The 20,672-nt window shown below is 44.2% G+C and overlaps 1 protein-coding gene across 3 annotated transcripts in view; it reads right to left on the minus strand.

Moving 5' to 3' along the window:
* DNAJC18 (DnaJ heat shock protein family (Hsp40) member C18) overlaps nucleotides 1–20,672 on the minus strand; it is a 54,808-nt gene that overhangs the window by 10,288 nt on the left and 23,848 nt on the right. For 2 of the 3 annotated variants that reach the window (XM_034780224.1, XM_034780223.1), the window contains exon 8: nucleotides 1,349–6,661. In XM_034780224.1, coding sequence (XP_034636115.1) covers nucleotides 6,537–6,661 — 125 coding nt within the window. In that variant the 3' untranslated portion in view covers nucleotides 1,349–6,536. Of the gene's footprint in view, nucleotides 1–1,348; nucleotides 6,662–20,672 lie in introns of those variants that run through there. The other variant, XR_004646945.1, reaches the window with a different exon arrangement.

The raw sequence follows: 20,672 nt of genomic DNA on the forward strand, positions 1-20,672 counted from the left end.
CCCCTGCCCTGCCCGCAGCCAGCCCTGCACCCCCTGCCCTGCCCGCAGCCAGCCTGTCTCCAATCAGCCCTGCCCCTCCTGCACCAGCCCCGTACCCCCTGTCCTTCCTGCACCAGCCCCACCTGCCCGCACCAGCCCTGCCCCCCCGCCGCCTGCAGCCAGCCCTGCACCCCCTGCCCTGTCTCCAGCCAACCCCTGCCGCACCCCCCTGCGGCCCTGCCCGAAGCCAACCAGTCCCACACACACCTCTGCCCGCATCAGCCCCGTACCCCCTGCCCTGCATGCAGTAAGCCCCTGCCGCACCCTCCTACCTGAAGCCAGCCAGTCCTGCACTCCTCTGTCTCCAGCCCTGCCAACCCATGCCGCACCCTCCTGCGGCCCTGCCTGAAGCCAGCCAGCCCACCCCACACCCCCGTCTCCAGCCAGCCCCGCACCCCTTGCCCTGCCTGCAGCCAGACCCTGCCTCCAGCCAGCTCCATGTCCACTGGTGCCCTGCAGTTCCCAGGGCAGAAACCCTGCACACCTGCTTCAATGAGGGGGGCAGGGAGCAGCTGGGACCCACACATGTGCACACACCCCCCCAGGGAGTGGCGGGGACCCACACATGTGAAACGGAGCTTATTTCTAGTTCAGGCCCATCTTTTTAAAAAAGAACTTTAGGTAGGGTTAACATACATCCGTATTTTCCCAGACATGTCAGGCTTTTTGGTTCTTAAATCGCTGTCCGGGAGGAATTTTTTAAATTCCTGGGAAAATACAGACATATGGTAACCCTATTGGTACAAAAAATACACACTGTGGCACATCCCTTAAATCAGAACTTTTTATAGGGAACCAGTTGCTAAGAAATGAAAGGCTTTTTTTTTTTTACATGATTTTTTTTTTTTTTTAAGTCATCGCTGCCGGGGCCCTGCCGAAAATGTTCGAATTGGGCCCCGCACTTTCTAAAGCCAGCCCTGCTTCTGGTGTTGGAATCTATGAATCTATGAATCTATGAAAGTACAGATAGCCTTGGCTGCAGCTAAGCAGTACAATGGGTTCGGCTGTTGCTGCACCTCACAAACTCCTGTGAGGCATAGGGATAGGGGGCAGAAACACATTAAGCACTTATTTGGTTGTTTGCTACCCAGATCTGGTTTTAGGCTTGGCCTTAGCACCTCTTTTTCAGGCCTGACTCTGGCACAGACATAACCGATGGCATGATAGCTTCACCTGCTACTTCCTATTGATAACTTTTGATGGCACTAGCTTTAGATGTAGCCTTGTTAAATCTTATATCCCAAAAGAGTGCTTCAGGGAGCACAGTAATAGCTCGGATCAACATTCTGAAATGAACAGCGTGGCTCCATTACATTTAATACAAAAACTTTATCTTCTGATTAAGAGTACACAAGTCAAAACAAACTAAGGTCTCAAGAACTGAGCTGATTATTCAGACCCACCAATCAAGACAGAACTGATTTTTCAAGAATTCTTACTGTAGTAAGGACAGAACAGCTTATTTTCTAATCATCTAGTGTAACAATACGGAGAGGAAATATACACAAATATACAACTTATATAAATTAGAACTGTACAGTCAAGGTTCAATGGACTGATACACTATTACAGTATGGCCAATATGGATTTACTTAAGGTAAATGGAATATACATTCAGAAAATAAATACTTTAACATCTCCTACTGAAATAAGTTAAATAAATATGAATACTAAGGTTGCACTTTCCATTAAACAAAAGTTTGAAACCAACAAAATAAATGTTGCACCTTTTGATGTGTCATGCCTGCTTAGGTAAGAAATAATTTATAATAATATCACCAGGAAATGGAAATCTTTAATTTACACTACCAGCTGTATTTACCCACAAAGTGAACATCTCTTTAGTTGGACAAATACTGAAGAAAATACATAGTTAACCCTGACTATAAATCTGTATGTTCTAACATTACTGCACTTTGCAACAGAGCAAAGTGCAAAACTGTTTCTAGTATCAATTAACTGGTTATCGTGGGCTGCTCCTATCAAAATCCAGTGCATCAGAGAAGATCACACAATAGAGCCATGTTTCCAAAGCATACGGCCAAATTCTCCCTTTGGATACAGATATACATCTGTCATTGGCTTAAATGATATTTGTGTGAGTACATCTAAGGATAGAGTTTGTACCTTATGTTGTCTCAGGGGCTGGCAAGAAGAAGAGAGATTGGGAATTTCAAGTGGACCATAGATAGGAAGACAGCGTTAATGGCTTGGTCTGAAAAGGTAATCTAGTATCTCCAAGGACAGCCTTCAAAAACTGCTTTGCTTTCTCTGTGTGGAGGAAAACAGGCTTTTCAAGTGGCAATGCTGCCCTGCCTTGTCCCCCCACCCCCAGGCTGCTTAAGAAGCCAAGAGTGTTCCATCTTCACAAGTAACTGATGAACCACTGCTTCAGGGTTATGGCCACCAGTGGGACAGTAATTCATTTTATATTAGAAGTCTTTGTGGAAACTATTGCACATTGTCAATTTCACATGATAAAGCCCAAAACTCCACAACCACGTCTCTTTTCATATTCAGTATCTTTTTACCCACAGTATGTACATAAATTAGAATGTGAAATCCTTCATTTCTAAAAATATAATCATATTCACAAACCTTTTGGAATTCTCAAACAAACAGCCCGGAGGGCTTACAAAGCTTCAAGCACCTTCTTAAAAGTAATAAATGTCCTTACACAGCTCATATTTATATCATGGCAGGAAATATTAGAAGCCTAAATCAAAATGAACACGCCCTACTTGCTGCTCAGAAACACACTCTAATTTAAAGACCAGGAAATAGAAGTTGATCACAATTTGGTAAATGCCTTCTGGTTAAATATTTGACTAGATTTGATCTATTTTATCTATTTTCTAGCAAAAGCAGAAGTAGTGACAAACATTAGCACAAGACATTTTATGTTGCTAATTGTTTTTACTCACATACTCTAGAATACTGGCACTGAAGTAGTCAGAGAAGGATTTTAATCTCCGATATGATGCCATGATTCTGAATACAGAACATCTTACTGTTTTTTAAAACATCTCTTTACTTTTCAGTCTTGTTTTCCACTTAATCATGGTCTCTTTTTAGTCCCACAGAAATCTCCTAATCTGCTTCTTGTAGATCATGTCCTGCCTCTATAAAACACTTTAAGATTGTTGGATGAAAGGTGCTATATAGTGTAAATACAAAATATCAGGTATTCAAGTTATATACAGTACATGTTATGTGTCTAACCAGATTATAGCATTCAGTTTTCCTACCACATTTTTGATAGTACTGGGAGCATAAATTAGAAATAACTGAAGGATACTAAACTCAGTGTAAACACTGACCTGCTATTCACATAAAATCTATTGTGGTTTATATCAAATTACATATACAATGCTATATTAAAAAATTTGTATAAACAAAGTCAAGTACAGCACTCAGATTAGGAAACAGCAGAATTAAGGTCACCTGTGAAATGTTAATTTGGCACCCTTGTGAGCGTGCACAATGATACAATCTTTAATTATACGATGACATACTATTTTTTCCCCCTGCAGGATCTCTGCCTCATTTAGAGCACAGGATGGATGTTGCTTGCTGAATAAGCAGCTACTCAGTATTTTGTTTTATCCTCATTGAGCAGTCTGTGACGTCCATCCTTATTTATACTGCACGCCATCCAAGCCCTGCACCAAATACAGATTTAATTTCTTTGTGGGTTTTCTATCACTATAGTATTTGAGTGCTTCACAACCATTAATCTATGTATCTTCACAACACCCTTAGAGAAAAGGGGGTATTATTCCCATTTCACATATTGGGGGCTGAGGCAGAGAGATTCCTATCAAAAGTATCCAAAGTGCCTGTGGTCTGATTTTTCAGAAAACTTCGTATTTTATATCACTTTATATGTTCAAAACACAGACTTCACCTACAGTTGTGAGTGCTCAGCACTTCTGCAACTCAGTCCCCAGGTGTCTCAAATCAGGCTCTGACAAACTAGTGGCCACCTGTGAAAAAAGTTTGGCTTAAGTGACTTGCCCAGCACCACACAGAAACTCTACGGCAGAGGCAGGAACAGAATCCAACTTTTCAAGTGCGGAATTCAGTTGCCTTAGCCATCAAACTATCCTTTCTCTTACTGCAATCCCATTTCATTCCCTACACACCTTCCAATTTCTACAATAAATGGTCCTACAGACAACTGTCTCTATGCAACCCGGATTCATTTTTCCTCAGCAATGTGCATCCTGTACATTGAATGAGGCAGGGGTCCCGTGGAAAAAAAATAGTATGTGATCATGTAATTATAGACTGCATCATAATACATATACACAAGGAATGCATTGACACTGCATGGGCAACCTTAATTCTGCCATTTCTTAACTTTGGAGCCCATGACTTTGCAACCTTAACATTATTCTAAGGTAGTATTTTGTATGTGATCTAGATTTAAAAAAAAAAAAAAAGCAAACTGTGGCTACCTGCACTACCTATAGTGAGGTTTAAAAGTGGGTGGAGTATTGGATTAATTCTAGTGGAGAGGGGTCAATACATTACAAGAGTCACTATTGTCACTAGATCTGGGCTGAAGATGGAGAAGCCTGCATTACCACTACATGTAATGTACCTGGTTTGTGGAAAAAGACAATTTCATCCTCTAAAAGAGTCCGTTCAACAAATTTGTAGACGGAGAGTCCCGTTAAGGGGGTAGGCATAGGTGGTTTAAAACCCACCTTTGGACAGCCTTGATCCTTCTGCAGCTGCATGCAGGCCGGTCTCTTTGTACTGTTAGAACAGCTCAAAGGATGCTCTAATGTACACCAGGCTGAAATAGTTACAAGGGGCCAAAATGCAACTGAGGATTGACATGTTGCAGAAGCATCTGGGCCATGCCCTCTTTTCCCTGCTACACTGGCAGCAGGGTGGTCATGTGGCATAAGAGCCTCTACATCAGATCTAGTCCACTGAAAGATCAGCCTTACAGTTCCTAGGCCAGTTAAACTAGATTATAATGGTAATGCAGCACACAGTAGCTGCCCTGCACTAGAGTAACCCACCCAGTAACTTGATTATTTGTAAAAACATTTTGTTCTCTGCTGCTTATGAGTACATCTCTTCCTCTGCCCCTTCCATTAAGTGTCAGATTTTATAAAAGAGGATTATAAAACAGGAGAGTAATAAATTAGTATTACAAAGAAAAAAAATCCAATCTTTAGAGTGAAACATGCAGGACAATTGCACACCAAAGCAAGAATGTGTTAAATAAGAACTGTATCAAAAAACTACATGCAGAATCTCTGTTGGAGCAAGAAGACAGAGAAGGCTTGGAGATAAAATCAAACTAGACAATAAGCTTAAAAAATCAAAATACAGTGCCACTGAATAGAATACATGAGAATAATTCATCTGCAGTCTCTTCTCCAGTGGCTTGGCAGTCATAAGAATCCACCTAAGATTTCTTTCCTACTGTAAATTTAACGAATTATCACCTCTTGTAAGTTTCTGATTACAATGAAACTCTCGAAGTTTGAGCTGGTTTTCTTAGTTAGCTGTGGGAAAGCTTCTCCCACTCATTGCAAAAGAGATGGGATAGACCTTTGCTTAATTAAGTCCACTGGCATCCTTCAAATTTAGCTAAAGAATAGCTGTAAATTTCACAATGAATGTTATCATTGCAAGTTTTCCATGTGAGAGAAAAGGATAAATGGGTGAATTCAAATGAGATATTGTGGCAAGAGCAGGGACTCCAGGAATGCATCCCACGTGCACAGCAATGAATGTTAGCAACTGAGATGCTATTGCAGGAACAAACAATTTCCAAGTTCCTACTTGCAATCTGGGTTAATTATATCATTAATTATAAAAGAATAGTACAGGTTTGGATCTAAATTCAGCAAAGCACTTAACACATGCTTAATTTTAAGCACATGCTTAAATCTCATTGACTTCAATGAGACCTAAGTACATGCTTAGGTACTTAGCTGAATCAAGGCCTTGATGAATACCTGAGCTAAGCACTGGGAAGTAGAATGGAGCAGGGAGTATGCCCCCTAATTTTTTTTTCCACAAGCCATTTTGGATGCAACAACATCAGCTTCAGATGAATATGGGAATGCCAGCATATAACTGAAAACTACATCACCTGAATGACTGAGTGTGGTCTATGTCCAAATAAAATACAGAGTGTATGGGATATTATGTATACTTTTCCGGCAAGCAAAGTTGCTTGGGTGGCAGAAAAACTATATCAAATGAAGACTTGTGCCACACTAAGCTACATTTTAGGGAGTTAATTTACACTGAATACCATTGGTCCTTGAAACCAAACAGAATATACAGTATATTAGAGCAAATACTGTGTCTATGGCTCAGGGTTGCCCAATTTGGTGAAAATTACAAAGTTACCAATTATTAAGATTTTTCATTAGGCTCTTTTTCTTTTCTTTTTTTAATAAATACAAAGGAAAATAGAAACAAGTTAAAACAGCAATAAATAACCCAGCATTTGTCTGGCCTACTCAGCCCCCCTTGTGTAGTCCAATAAGATTGGAGAGCTTTTCACAGTGCTCAAGTTTCAGTGACTCTGCTTTCTGTTTTAATCGCTCATCTCTGTATAATCTGGCCAAATTCGACAAGTCGGATTCTGAAAGATGAAAAAGATAACATTAGAACAATGCTACTGAGCCTGATGTGTATAATCGTTTTTAAATGCTTCATTTTCCTCAATACATTTTTATAAGATTAATAAAATCTTTAAGGAGACACTGTCAGCCCAAATTGGGCTAGGCATTTAGGAAAGTAAAAACAAATATTTCCATCATTATTTCAAATTTTAACCGTATGAAATAAACCGTCTCCTGCAGTGTTTGGATTATCCAAACACTGCAGCCTTGTGCTAGTGCATGAGAACCAGAAAATGAAACCGGTTGTCTATTTTCATTGTCCACAAAGAAAAATACAAAATGTAAACAAAGAGCAGAGTGCAGTGGTGCACAAACTGTGGTGCGTGCACCTCTTGGGGGGTACGGAGGAACCTTTGGGGGGGCAGGGAAATGATCAAGGGAGCAACTAAATTGTTAAAATCCTTTGAGTTTACTGAAAAATTATTTTTAGTCTTTCTGATTTGCTCACTAATATAATTTTCTCCTTAAGGAAATTACCAATTGAAAACAGTTAAATATACCTATGGAGAATGACAGACATGGATTTCTGAACAGGTCAGAAAAGTTTCCTTATGCACAAGCTACCTGATGACATTCAATTTGTTTGGTTTTAGAGTAGCAGCCTTGTTAGTCTGTATCTGCAAAAAGAACAGGAGTCCTTGTGGCACCTTAGAGACTAACAAATTTATTAGAGCATAAGCTTTCGTGGACTACAGCCCGCTGCTTCACCACTCTGAACTTTAGGGTACAAATGTGGGGGCCTGCATGAAAACTTCTAAGCTTAACTACCAGCTTAGATCTGGTCTGCTGCCACCATCCCAAAGCTAATTCCCTTCCCTGGGTAGCCCTCAGAGACCTTCACTAATTCTTTGGTGAATACAGATCCAAACCCCTTGGATCTTAAAACAAGGAGAAATTAACCATCCCTCTCCTTTCTCCCACCAACTTGTTTGAAGAACTTTACACAGCTGTCAGATCACACAGCCAACAGGCTAATTCAGTATAGAAAGAACCTCACAATGGGACAAATCTTGTAGTCACTACTCTGTCCCACTGCAAATCTATGGGAGTTTTGATTGAGTAGTGACTATAGGGCCTTGGCTACACGTGCGAGTTACAGTGCTGTAAAGGCTCCCCCAGCGCTGTAACTCACTCCCCGTCCACACTGGCAAGGCATTTGCCGCGCTGTATCTCCGTGGTTGCAGCGCTGCATGTACTCCACCTCTCCGAGAGGAATAGTGAGTATTGTGCTGCCGCTGCAGCGCTGCGGCGCCAGTTTGGCCGCCCCATGCGCTGTAAATGGCCTCCAGAATTATTCGGCAGTATCCCACAATGCCTGTTCTAGCCATTCTGGTCATCAGTTCAAACTCTACTGCCCTGGCCTCAGGTAACCAACCATGTGACCCATCCTTTACATTCCCTGGGAATTTTAAAAATCCCCTTCCTGTTTGCTCAGCCTGGTGTGGTGTGGAGTGCTATTAGCGAATCTTTCCAGGTGACCATGCCTCCACACGCAAGCGAGCCCCAGCATGGAGCAATGGCGAGTTGCTGGACCTCATCAGTGTTTGGGGGGAGGAAGCTGTACAGTCCCAGCTGCGCTCCAGCCGTAGGAATTACGATACCTTCGGGAAGGTATCAAGGGACATGATGGAAAGGGGCCATGACTGGGACGCCCTGCAGTGCAGGATTAAAGTGAAGGAGCTGCGGAGTGCCTACCGCAAAGCCCGCGACACAAACGGCTACTCGGGTGCTCCCCTCGCGACCTGCCGATTCTACAAAGAGCTGGATGCGATACTTGGGGTTAACCCCACCTCCATTCCGAGCACCATCATGGACACTTCAGAGCCGGTGTGGGTGGGGGAGGAGGAGGAGGAGGAAAATGGGAGTGATGGTGGTGGGCTGGATGAAGACACCCCGGAATCCCTGGAGCCATGCAGCCAGGAGCTCTTCTCGAGCCAGGAGGAAGGTAGACAGTCGCAGCGGCCGGTACTTGGTGGAGGACAAACAGAAGAGCAGGTTCCCGGTAAGCAGGGTTTTTTTTTGGGAAGGAATTTTTTCGGTGCGGGCTCTTTGGGAGAGGAGGGTTAGGCATGCATGCCTAGATGCGGAATAGTGCATTGATGTGGTTTATCACATCGCGGTAATCGGCCTCGGTAATCTCCTGGAATGTCTCATCTAGAACGTGTGCAATGCGCTTGCGCAGGTTTATCGGGAGAGCCACCGTGGTTCTTGTCCCAGCCAGGCTAACGTGTCCGCGCCACTGTGCTGCGAGGGGCGGGGGCCCATTGCTGCACACAGGCAAGCTGCATATGGGCCAGGGTGGAAGCCGCATTGCAGAAGAAGACCCTCCCTTGCTTCCCAGGTCACCCTCAGCAGTGAGATATCGTCCAGGATGAACTCCTGTGGAAAATGTTGGAACAGAGTTCAGTGTAGGTGCCCCCTGAAGCTGTTGGCTCTCCCCAAGGCACAGAAACCCACAGGACAGTGCAGCCCTGAAACAATCAGTCCCCCTTACTCACCATTTTGAGGCTCCCGTGGGATGTGTGCGCTCTGTTTCGGAAGGGAAAATTATGCTATTGTGTTTGCTATTTCACAAATGAAATTTTCTACTCCTTAAGTGCAGGGGGAATCATTACTCTGTCTGGTATAAACAATGCTGCCTCTGTTAAATGTTGCATTTTGCCTATACAGCTGCATCAACCTTGAGACCTCAGCCATCCCTCTTATCGCCTGCTCAGAGACTGCAAAGACTCAGGAAGAGACCGCGAAAAAGCAAAGAAGACATGCTGCAAGAAGTGATGCGGCAATCTATTAAAGAGAATGAGAAAGCACAGAACTGGAGGGAGAGAGAAAGCAGGATCCACCAAGAAAACGCAGCGCACCGGTGGCAAAGCACTGCGCACCGGCAGCAAAGCACTGATAGGCTCATAAGCATCCTGGAGCGCCAAGCAGATGCTATCCCGGAGCTGGTAGCCATGCAGAAAGAGGAGCAGTACCGCAAACGCCACCCCCCCCATAGCACTTGTCCCAAAACTCTTTCCGTTGTGCCCCACTGTCACCTCCAACCCATTTTCCTCAACTTCCGTGTTCTTCATCCCACCCGCTGCCTCCAACACCAGTATCTTCACCACCCAGCCCTGAAAAGCACGACCCTTACCCTCTGCACTCAACCCCCATCACCATGCAGTATAGCTGTCCTTAAGTGCAGCACTCACTGCACAGCACACCAGACAGGACATACGAGAATCTGTGATTGTACTGTTCCCCACTCCACCCCCTTGTTTCTTTTCAATAAATATTTTTTTTCTTTTCAATAAATGGATTCTTTGCCTTTGAAAACATTCTTTATTATTGCATAAACTAAAAGACTCCTTAGCCCAGGAAATAAACAGGCACTGCAAGTCTGCTTGTCTGCTTAGCAGACACTGATTCCTAAAGATTGGAACTACCGCACTTCACTCCTGCGCAGGGCACCAGATATCACTGCTGGTTTTCAGCCTCAAATTGCTCCCTCAAGGCATCCCTAATCCTTGCAGCCCTGCGCTGGGCCCCTGTAATAGCCCTGCTCTCTGGCTGTGCAAATTCAGCCTCCAGGTGTTGAAGCTTGGAGGTCCTTGCCTGAGTGAAGCTTTCACCCTTCCCTTCACAAATATTACGGAGGGCACAGCACGCGGATATAACCATGGGGATGCTGTTTTCGGCCAAGTCTAGCTTCCCATACAGAGATCGCCAGCGGCCCTTTAAACAGCCAAAGGCACACTCCACAGTCATTCGGCACTGGCTCAGCCTGTAGTTGAACCGTTCCTTGCTGCTGTCAAGGCTCCCTGTTTAGGGTTTCATGAGCCACGGCATTAACGGGTAAGTGGGATCTCCAAGATCACAATGGGCATTTCAACTTCCCCTACCGTGATCTTCCGCTCTGGGAAAAAAGTCCCGGCCTGCATCTTCCTGAACAGCCAAGTGTTCCGAAAGATGCGTGCGTCATGCACCTTTCCGGGTCAGCCTGTGTTAATGTCAATGAAACGCCCACGGTGATCCACAAGCGCCTGGAGAACCATAGAGAAATACCCCTTCCGATTAACGTACTCGGATCCTAGGTGGGGTGGTGCCAGAATAGGAATGTGCGTCCCATCTATCGCCCCTCCACAGTGAGGGAACCCCATTTGTGCAAAGCCATCCACTATTTCCTGCACGTTACTCAGAGTCATGGTTCTTCTGAGTAGGATGCGATTAATGGCCTTGCAAACTTACATTAACACGATTCCAACGGTCGACTTTCCCACTCCAAACTGGTTTGCGACCGACTGGTAGCTGTCTGGAGTTGCCAGCTTCCAGATTGCAATAGCCACCCGCTTCTCCACTGGCAGGGCAGCTCTCAATCTTGTGTCCTTGCGCCGCAGGGTGGGGGCAAGCTCCTCACACAGTCCCATGAAAGTGGCTTTTCTCATCCGAAAGTTCTGCTGCCACTGCTCGTCATCCCAGACTTCCATGACGATGTGATCCCACCACTCGGTACTTGTTTCCCGAGCCCAAAAGCGGCGTTCCACGGTGCTGAGCATGTCGGTGAATGCCACAAGCAATTTCGTGTCGTACGCGTTACGCGGCTCGATAGCACTGACTCCTCACCCTCACTGTCACTTTGGATCTTAAGGAACAGTTCAGCCAAACGTGACGTGCTGGCGAGACTCGTCAGCATATGCCTCAGCAGTTCGGACTCCATTTCCCGCAGACAGATCGCGCTGCACAGAAACCGTTGAAAGATGGCGCCAAAGGTGGACGGAAACAAAGGGATTTCTGGGATGTGAAGCGATGCATCACGGGGCATTGGGACAGGACCCAGAATCCCCCACACCCACGCCCCCTTCCCATGGCGCCAGAATGGGAAAAGGTGCTCTGTGGGATAGCTGCCCATAATGCACCGCTCCCAATAGCGCTGCAATTGCCACAAATGTGGCCACGACACTGCACTGGGCAGCTGTCAGTATGGACAGACTGCAGCACTTTCCCTACTCAGCTGCACAAAGTCAGGTTTAACTCACAGCGCTGTACATCTGCAAGTGTAGCCAAGGCCTAGGACTTTGTTCTTTGTATTTACTGAATGACTCTATAGACTGACAAGCATTAAGGATTTTTATTTTGAAACAGGAACCCATTCCTCCATTCCCTAACACTAAAATACCATCCACTGAATACACACATGAATTTGGAGCAGGCACCTGTACAAGAACATGTTTTCCGATGTCAGCCAAGACTAGGCTGGTCTCAGCACAGTGGGACTCTCAGCCAACTAGTTTTAAAATGAAAGCTTATTGAAATGAAGTCTCTGTTACGGGTTCTCTCACGGGGTCAAACTTCTTACTGTGGGATGTTTACGCCTTTGCTGGTATGAATTTCATCATGTAAATCTCCTATACGTTATCTGATTCTTTAAGCTGATTTGTCTTTATATCTTTTAATATCCAGTTAATCTTTATAAAGGAAAATAATGTAATATGGTATTCATAGAATATGTTGTTTCAATGTCATATTTCAACCCTCTATTTTCAGTTGCCTTTATGTGGTGTTCTTGGTCCTGAATTTTGTTAACTTCAGTCTTACATAGAAATTGCCCTACCACAACAGACCAACGGTCCATCCAAATCTGGTATCCTTTCTTCCGCCTTGGCCTATATCAGATGTTCTAAAGGAAGGCAAAAAGCCACAGCACACCCAGCCTATTGTGCAATACTAAGCCACAAGAGGAGAAACACTGCCTGCAGCTGGCAATCAAACCTTTTAAAATAAATAAGAGACACCAAAAAAGTGATCGGCCGACCATGTAATTTAGTGGACTAATAGGCTGTTGAATGACTACTTTGTAGTTTCCAATAATGAGGTAGACAGACAGCAGATAAAACTTTTCAATGGTCAGATCAAAGACAATACAATATCCATTGTTCCTATAGTTTTAACTTTGCAAAACTGTATATATCGATATCCATCAGCAACAAAGTAAACTCCAGTAAATAAAACAAACTACCTACTACCAATAAGTACTCATTTAACAAAATGCATGGCCCAAATGAGGCTAAACATCAGAAAGAACAGAAAGGAATTAATGGACCAAAGTTACAAATGAGCTGATTAAAGGTCTCCAGAGAACTTTTCTCCATGACTGTGTTTTGCATTCAACACCGTTTATTTTTATAATCTTGGCTGTACTAAAGTTAGCACAGTCTCAGTTGTACTCATTACTGGCTCACTGGACCAGATGATAATCATTCTTAAACGGTTTTTAATTACTGTGGTATCCTCAGGCAACTGCTAATCTCAAACACTGTAAATATAGTTGCAGATGTATTTCTAACGTATACCATGGCTAATGATGGGAGCATATGTTTTTGCTCGTTAGTTAATGGAATGGCAAAATTGTAATGTTTTCCTTTGCTGGGCATAATAGTCCTAGGAAACATCTCTCTCAAATTTGTGGATTTTAGAGAGGATATAAAATTCAGCTTTAAAAGTGCCAGATCCTTAACTGCTATAAATTTGCATTGAAGTCAATGGATCTCAACCATTTATCTTTGAAAATTTGTGGCAATAAAGGGAGGTCCCGGATGATTGGAAAAAGGCAAATATAGTGCCCATATTTAAAAATGGGAAGAAAGAGAACCCAGAGAACTACAGACTGGTCAGCCTCACTCCCAGCAAAATCATGGAGAAGGTACTCAAGGAATCCATTTTGAAGCACTGGGAGGAAGGGAAGGTGATCAGGAACAGTCAACATGGATTCTCCAAGGGCAAGTCATGCCTGACCAACCTGATTGCTTTCTATGATGAGATAACTGGCTCTGTGGATATGGGGAAAGCGGTGGATGTGATATATCTTGACTTTAGCAAAGCTTTTGATACGGTCTCCCACAGTATTCTTGCCAGCAAGTTAAAGTATTGATTGGATGAGTGGACTATAAGGTGGACAGAAATCTGGCTAGATTGTCAGGCTCAATGGGTAGTAATCAACAGCTCGATGTCTAGCTGGCAGCCGGTATCAAGCATAGTGCCCCATAAGTCGGTCCTGGGGCCAGTTTTGTTCATCATCTTTATTAATGATCTAGATGATGGGATTAATTGCACCCTCATCAAGATTGCAGATTACACTAAACTGGGGAGGAGAGGTAGATACCCTGGAGGGTAGGGATGGGTCCAGAGTGACCCAGACAAATTGGAGGATTGGGCCAAAAGAAATCTGATGAGGTTCAACAAGGAAAAGTGCAGAGTCCTGCGCTTAGGAAGCAAGAATCCCATGCATTGCTACAGGCTGGGGACCGACTGGCTAAGCAGCAGTTCTGCAGAAAAGGACCTGGGGATTACAGTGGATGAGAAGCTGGATATGAGTCAGCAGTGTGCTCTCGTTGCCAAGAAGGCCACGGGCATATTGGGCTGTATTAGTAGGAACATTGCCAGCAGATCAAGGGAAGTGATTATTCCCCTCTATTCGACACTGGTGAGGCCACACCTGGAGTACTGCGTCCAGTTTTGGTCCCCCACTACAGAAGGGATGTGGACAAATTGGAGAGAGTCCAGCGGAGGGCAACAAAAGGGCTGGGGCATATGACTTACGAGGAGAGGCTGAGGGAACTGGGGTTATTTAGTCTGCATAAGAGAAGAGTGAGGGAGGATTTGATAGCAGCCTTCAACTACCTGAAGGGGGGGTTCCAAAGAGGATGGAGCTAGGCTGTTCTCAGTGGTGACAGATGACAGAACAAGAAGCAATAGTCTTAAGTGGCAGTGGGGGAGGTCTAGGTTGGATATTAGGAAACACTTTCACTAGGAGGGTGGTGAAGCACTGGAATGGGTTACCTAGGGAGGTGGTGGAATCTCCATCCTTAGAGGTTTTTAAGACCTGGCTTGACAAAGCCTTGGCTGGGATGACTTAGTTGGTGTTGGTCCTGCTTTTAGCAGGGGGTTGGACTAGATGACCTTCTGAGGTCCCTTCCAACCCTAATATTCTATAATTCTATGATTTACACTAGCTGAGGATCTGGCTCCTATTACAACCATAGGGTATCAAAGAGAAGTTTATGATAGTCTATGAATAGCTATATGGGGAACAGAAATGTTACAATCAATGCTCTTCAATCTAACAGGCAAAGGTACAACATGATCCAATGGCTGGGACTGGAAGAGGGGCACATTCAGACTAGAAATAAGGCACACATTTTTAACAGTGAGGGTACTTAACCACTGGAACAATTTAACAAGGATTGTGGTGGATTCTCCATCACTGACAATGTTAAAATCAAAGTGAGAGGTTTTTGAAAAAGCTAGCTGTAGTTGAACTAGAGCATATTAGACTTGAAGCAGGAATTAATTCAGGGAAGTCCTATGGCCTACATCATGCAGGAGGTTGGACTAGATTGGGGTCTCAAAAACACGGCCCGTGGAGTTATTTGCTGCAGCCCGCCAAGCTCCCCTTCCCCGCCACCCCCAGCGCACCGCATCCATGCTCCTCTGCCTACCTCCAGGCACTTCCCGCCGCCAAACAGCTGTTTGGCAGTGCTTAGCGCTTTCCAGGAGGGAAGGGGGAGGAGCGGGGAGCCGCACACTCAGGGAAGGAGGCAGAGAAGAGGCGGGACAGGGGCAGGGTTTTGGGGAGGGGGTTGGAATAGGGGTAGGGAGGGAGTGGAGTTGGGATGGGGACTTTGGGGAAGGGGTTGGAATGGGGGTGGGGAGAGGCGGGACAGGAGTGGGGGCGGGGCTAGGGGGCTTTTGTACCTTTATATGAAAAGGTGTCAGTGATGCAGCCCTCCGGCCAATGTACTAGTCCTCATATGGCCCTTGTGGTTATTTGAGTTTGAGATCCTTGGACTAGATGATTACATCGGTCCCCTCTGGCCTTAAAATCTATTAACCTTAACTATGGAGCAACAGTTGCTATCTCATAATACATATAGCCCTACTGGAGTCTGAAGCCTTGTTTACACTAGCACATTCCATGTCAGCAACAAGCATATTCCTTCTCCCCATGATTGTACACTGGCTAGCTTACCCTCCTCCTCACCTTAAGATGCGCTTTGGGCTGAAAGCTAATGTACAAATGTAAAATGCTGAGTGGAAGATTATTTGCATTTATGAACTGATGTTCAGTGTTGGACCTTCTCCTCCCTCTAACTCTCAGTCCCTTTTAGACTTGCAAATGTAGGGCTGAAAGGGACCGCAAAAGGTCATTGAGTCCACCCCCTCAGCACCAAGGCAGGACCAAGTATACCTAGACCATCCATGACAATTGTTTGTCCCATCTGTTCTTAAAAACCTTAAAAATGATGGGGATTCCACAACTTCCTTGGAAGCCTATTCCAAAGCTTTACCATCCTTACAATAAAAGTTTTTCCTAATAACTAACCTATATTTCCCTTGATGCCGATTAAGTCCATTCCTTCTTGTCCTATCTTCAGTGGACATGGAAAACACAGATCACTGTCCTCTTTATAAACTGCTCTTAACATGTTTGAAGACTGTTATCAGGTGCTTCCCCCCAACTCTCCACCCGTCATCTTTTCTCAAGACTAAACATACCAAGTGGTTTTAACCTTTCCTCATGGGTGAGGTTTTCTAAACTTTTTATCACTTTTGTGGCTCTCCTCTGGACTCTCTCCAATTTATCCACATTTTTCCTAAAGTCCTAAATTGGACACAGAACTCCAGCTGAAGCCTCACCAGTGCCGTGCAGAGTGGGACAATTATCTCCCGTGTCTTATATATGACACTTGTGTTAATAAATTCCAGAATATTAGCCTTTTTTGCAACTGCATCCCTTTGATGATTCATATTCAATTCACTATAACCCCCAAATCCTTCTTATCCATACTGCCACCATCTAGTTAGCCACCATTTTGTAGCTATACCTTTGATTTTTCTTTCATAAGAGTAGTACTTTGCACTTGTCTTTATTAAATTTCATCTTGTTGATTTCAAACCACTTCTCTAATTTATGAAGGTCATTTTGAGTTCTACTCCTGGCCTCCAAAGTGCTTGCAACCATTTCCAGCTTCGCATTCCTTGGCTCAGGAGACCTTTGTAGACCTACATGAAGGAGATCAGCTACATGCTTAACTGTAACTGTCCTGAAGCCAGCTGAAGTATCTGATAGCAAAAAATCTATAAAACAATTCTACGCTGAAGAAGAATGGTCACATAAGGAAGATATTGCTCTTCTTGGTTTGAAAATGTGAAGGTCCAAGGGTGCTGGTTAAACAAGAAAGCGCATGGTGCAACGGCTGTAGAGCTTAAGGATATGAGAAATGATAATACCAGGATCATCAGCACAAGATAGGCAGACTAAACTAGACATTTCTTCCACCCTATGCTGTGAAACCAAAAGTACCATTTCCTGTCCAGAGACAGACAGGATTGGACACAGCTAGGGACTCAATATAGAGTCAACCAAGGCAAAGGACTGAGAGGTGCATGGAGACTGACGTGTTCCCCTACCCCTGAAGCACAAGAACGGAGCAGACTGGGGAAGCTTGCACTGCCACCACCTCTGGTTTAGCTCATTCTGTGCACAGGGATTTCGGTCTTCAGCACAGGGCTCTGGCACATTTCACCAGCATAAAGTCATTTTACCAAATCTTTTTATGTAAAAGGAAAAGACGCAAACCTGTATTCAAGTACACAACTGAAGTAATTTGCAATGCCCTATAAAATGCCATAGATGCCTAAAGGCAATAGTGGACCAGGCAACCGTAGGCCACCATCAAATAAGCTGACGGCCAATAGCAATCTATAGGGACATGCGATTGCCCTTCCAAAAGTAACTCTGGAAATGTGGAAGAACTACAAGGGGCCAACGACATTCACTAGGAGAAAGAACTCAAAACGTAAACCTGCATCCACGTTTGTTGCCCTTACTCATTGCAATTTCTGTACCAGACCAGCACATGGCTTGCATGGACAGGAAAGTGGGACTGGAACTGCACATACCGTTCCCTTTAGAATCCAATCACAGTGCAGGTCATTCAACAAGGCAACAGGTTTCAGAGTGGTAGCCGTGTTATTCTGTATCAGCAAAAACAACGAGGAGTCCTTGTGGCACCTTAGAGACTAACCAATTTATTTGGGCATAAGCTTTTGTGGGCTAGAACCCACTTCATCAGATGCATGGAGTGGAAAACACATGAGCAGGTATAAATACATGAAAAGATGTGAGTTGCCTTACCAAGTGTGAGGTCAGTCTAACGAGACAATTCAATTGTCAGCAGGATACCAAGAGAGGAAAAGTAACTTTTGAAGTGGTAATGAGATGGCCCATTACAGACAGTTGACAAGAAGGTGTGAGTAACAGTAGGGGGAAATTAGTATTGGGGAAATTAGGTTTAGGTTTGTAATGACCCAACCACTCCCAGTCTTTATTCAGGCCTAATCTGATGGTGTCCAGTTTGCAAATTAATTCCAGTTCTGCAGTTTCACGTTGGAGTCTGTTTTTGAAGTTTTTTTGTTGAAAAATTGCCACTTTTAGGTCTGTTATTGAGTGACCAGGGAGACTGAAGTGTTCTCCTACTGGTTTTTGAATGTTATGATCCCTGATGTCAGATTTGTGTCCATTTATCTTTTGCGTAGAGACTGTCCGGTTTGGCCAATGTACATGCTGGCACATGATGGCATATATCACATTGGTAGATGTGCAGGTGAACGAGCCCCTGATGGTGTGGCTGATGTGGTTAGGTCCTATGATGGTGTCCCTTGAATAGATATGTGGACAGAGCTGGCACCGGGATTTGTTGCAGGGTTTGGTTCCTGGTTTGGTGTTTTTGTTGTGTGATGTGTAGTTGCTGGTCAGTATTTGCTTCAGGCCAGTCCTCGCTTACAGATGGCTCCCCAACCTGAATCAAATACTCACAAGCAACTACACACCATTTGGAACAGTGCTGCTCTTCTCAAAGGGGGAATCGGATGGAGAAAGGACCCTAAAAAATGCTTGCTCCACCCAAACCTGTCAGAGTGTCCCATATAACTGGTCATCCAGCTTTTCTGCAGTCTAAATATAAGGAAGACAAACAACTTTTGCAGCTTGGAATATTCACACTCTCCTCAACAGAGGTGAAGGACCTGAGCATAGGACCACTCTACTCGACAGAGCATTGGTGCAGTACAATACCGATATTGCTGGGCTCTGTGAAACAAAAAACTTATTTCTTCTAGCTGCAACTCACCAGCGAGTGCTAGTTACACTTTTTACTGGATTGGCAAATCTGAGGATGAATGCAGATGCATTGGTGTGGGGTTTGCCATCCAGACTTTGATTGTCTGCAGATTTGTGTCACTGCTGAAGGGTGTTAATGACAGATTTATGCTCCTTTGCACTGGCCTTGCTAACAGTCATGCTACTGGCATCAGCGTATAGGCACCAACAATGATCTATCCAGATGAGGATACGGAGGACTTCTATCAAACCCTTGATAACGTTATCAGGTTGGCTCCACGTAACAATAAACTGATAGTTTTCGGCAATTTTAATGACAGGTAAGTTTGTAACTCTGCCCCATGATGCAATGTGACAGAGTTCACATTGCCAACTCCATGACGACCTAACGGTTTGCTACTACTTTCCAAGTGCACTGAATACAACTTAGTCATCACCAACAATGCTTCAACAGGCCAACAAGTATATGACCTGAATGCATCCTTGTTCAAAACACTGGCACATGATTATGTTACTATATGGCAAAGAGATCTCTGCCATGTCAGGCTCACTTGCGTCATGAGAGGCGTTGACTTCTGGTCAGCCCATAGACTCATGAGAAGTTAAATATTCCTCTGTAGTGCTCTCAAGCAACACTGAAAGCAACTCAAGCCAGTGAAGTAAAATTAGTATTTCAAGCTTGGAAAACTGTGACAAACAGTCTGAATTCCAACAAACTTATGGAAGCATTTCCCTCAGTTACAGAAGCCTCAGTGGACATTGAGACAGCCTGGAAACATTCTGGGGACACAACATATAATATGGCTGCTGAAGTTCTCTGCTTCATTAAGAGGAAATATCAGGACTGGTTTGTTGAGAAGGACCCCAAAGTATGTTGGCTCTTGAACTCACTGCATGCTACTCATCAAGCCTATGTAGAGGACAAAGATTCAGCAGCTAGAAAGGCTGCATACCACACAACAAAAATGGTGGTTCAGACCAGACTTCGGCAAATGACAGAAGCAGTGATGAGAAAAGAAAGCTGCAGAGTTACAATTGGCAGCAGACTGCAAAGACACCAAAAGCTTTTTTGTTGGTGTTCATGTTGTATATGGCACCATGTGCAACAGGATAATCCCTGTATGCAAACTGCACTGCAATTGACTCTTAACTGACAAAAAAAGAAATACTTGACTGATGGACAGAACATTTCAGTTTGCTTCTTAATCACTCTTCCCAACATTTGAGGAAGCAATTAATGCTCTTACACATTTCTTGAAAGAAAAACTAGCAATAACCCCCACCTTACATGAGATCACCACAGCCACAGCAGATGTTACAAGGGAAAGCACCTGGACCAGATGACATTCCAGCACGGTGGCTACCACTATGCAAAGCACCTCAAATGGCTCTTCCACATTATCTAGGAGCAAGAGTTGGTGCCACAGGATCTCAAGGCTGCCAGCCTCATCTACATCTATAAACATAAAAGTGATAGGGCAAATTGCGATAATGACCCTGGCATTTCCTCTGTTGCTGGGAAAATTCTTGAACAGGTCATACTGTGAAATATGATATCGGACCCTTTCTAGTCACCAATGCCACCAAAGAAAGTTGCGTGCTGGCGCCGATATTCTTTTCCATCCTTTTTGGGGTATGCTTATGGATGCATTTCATGACACTGACAGGAGTATTTATCCAGTTCCATGCAGATGGGAAGTTGTTCAATCTGCAATGCTTCTGTGTTCACACAAAAGTGGCAGATATATTTTTTAAAGACCTTTTAATTGCTGATGACTGTGTGCTGGTTGCTCCCTCGGTTGATGACATTC

The sequence above is a fragment of the Trachemys scripta genome, chromosome 8 (genome assembly GCF_013100865.1).
Source record: "Trachemys scripta elegans isolate TJP31775 chromosome 8, CAS_Tse_1.0, whole genome shotgun sequence".
In the NCBI taxonomy this organism is placed as follows: Eukaryota; Metazoa; Chordata; order Testudines; family Emydidae; genus Trachemys; species Trachemys scripta.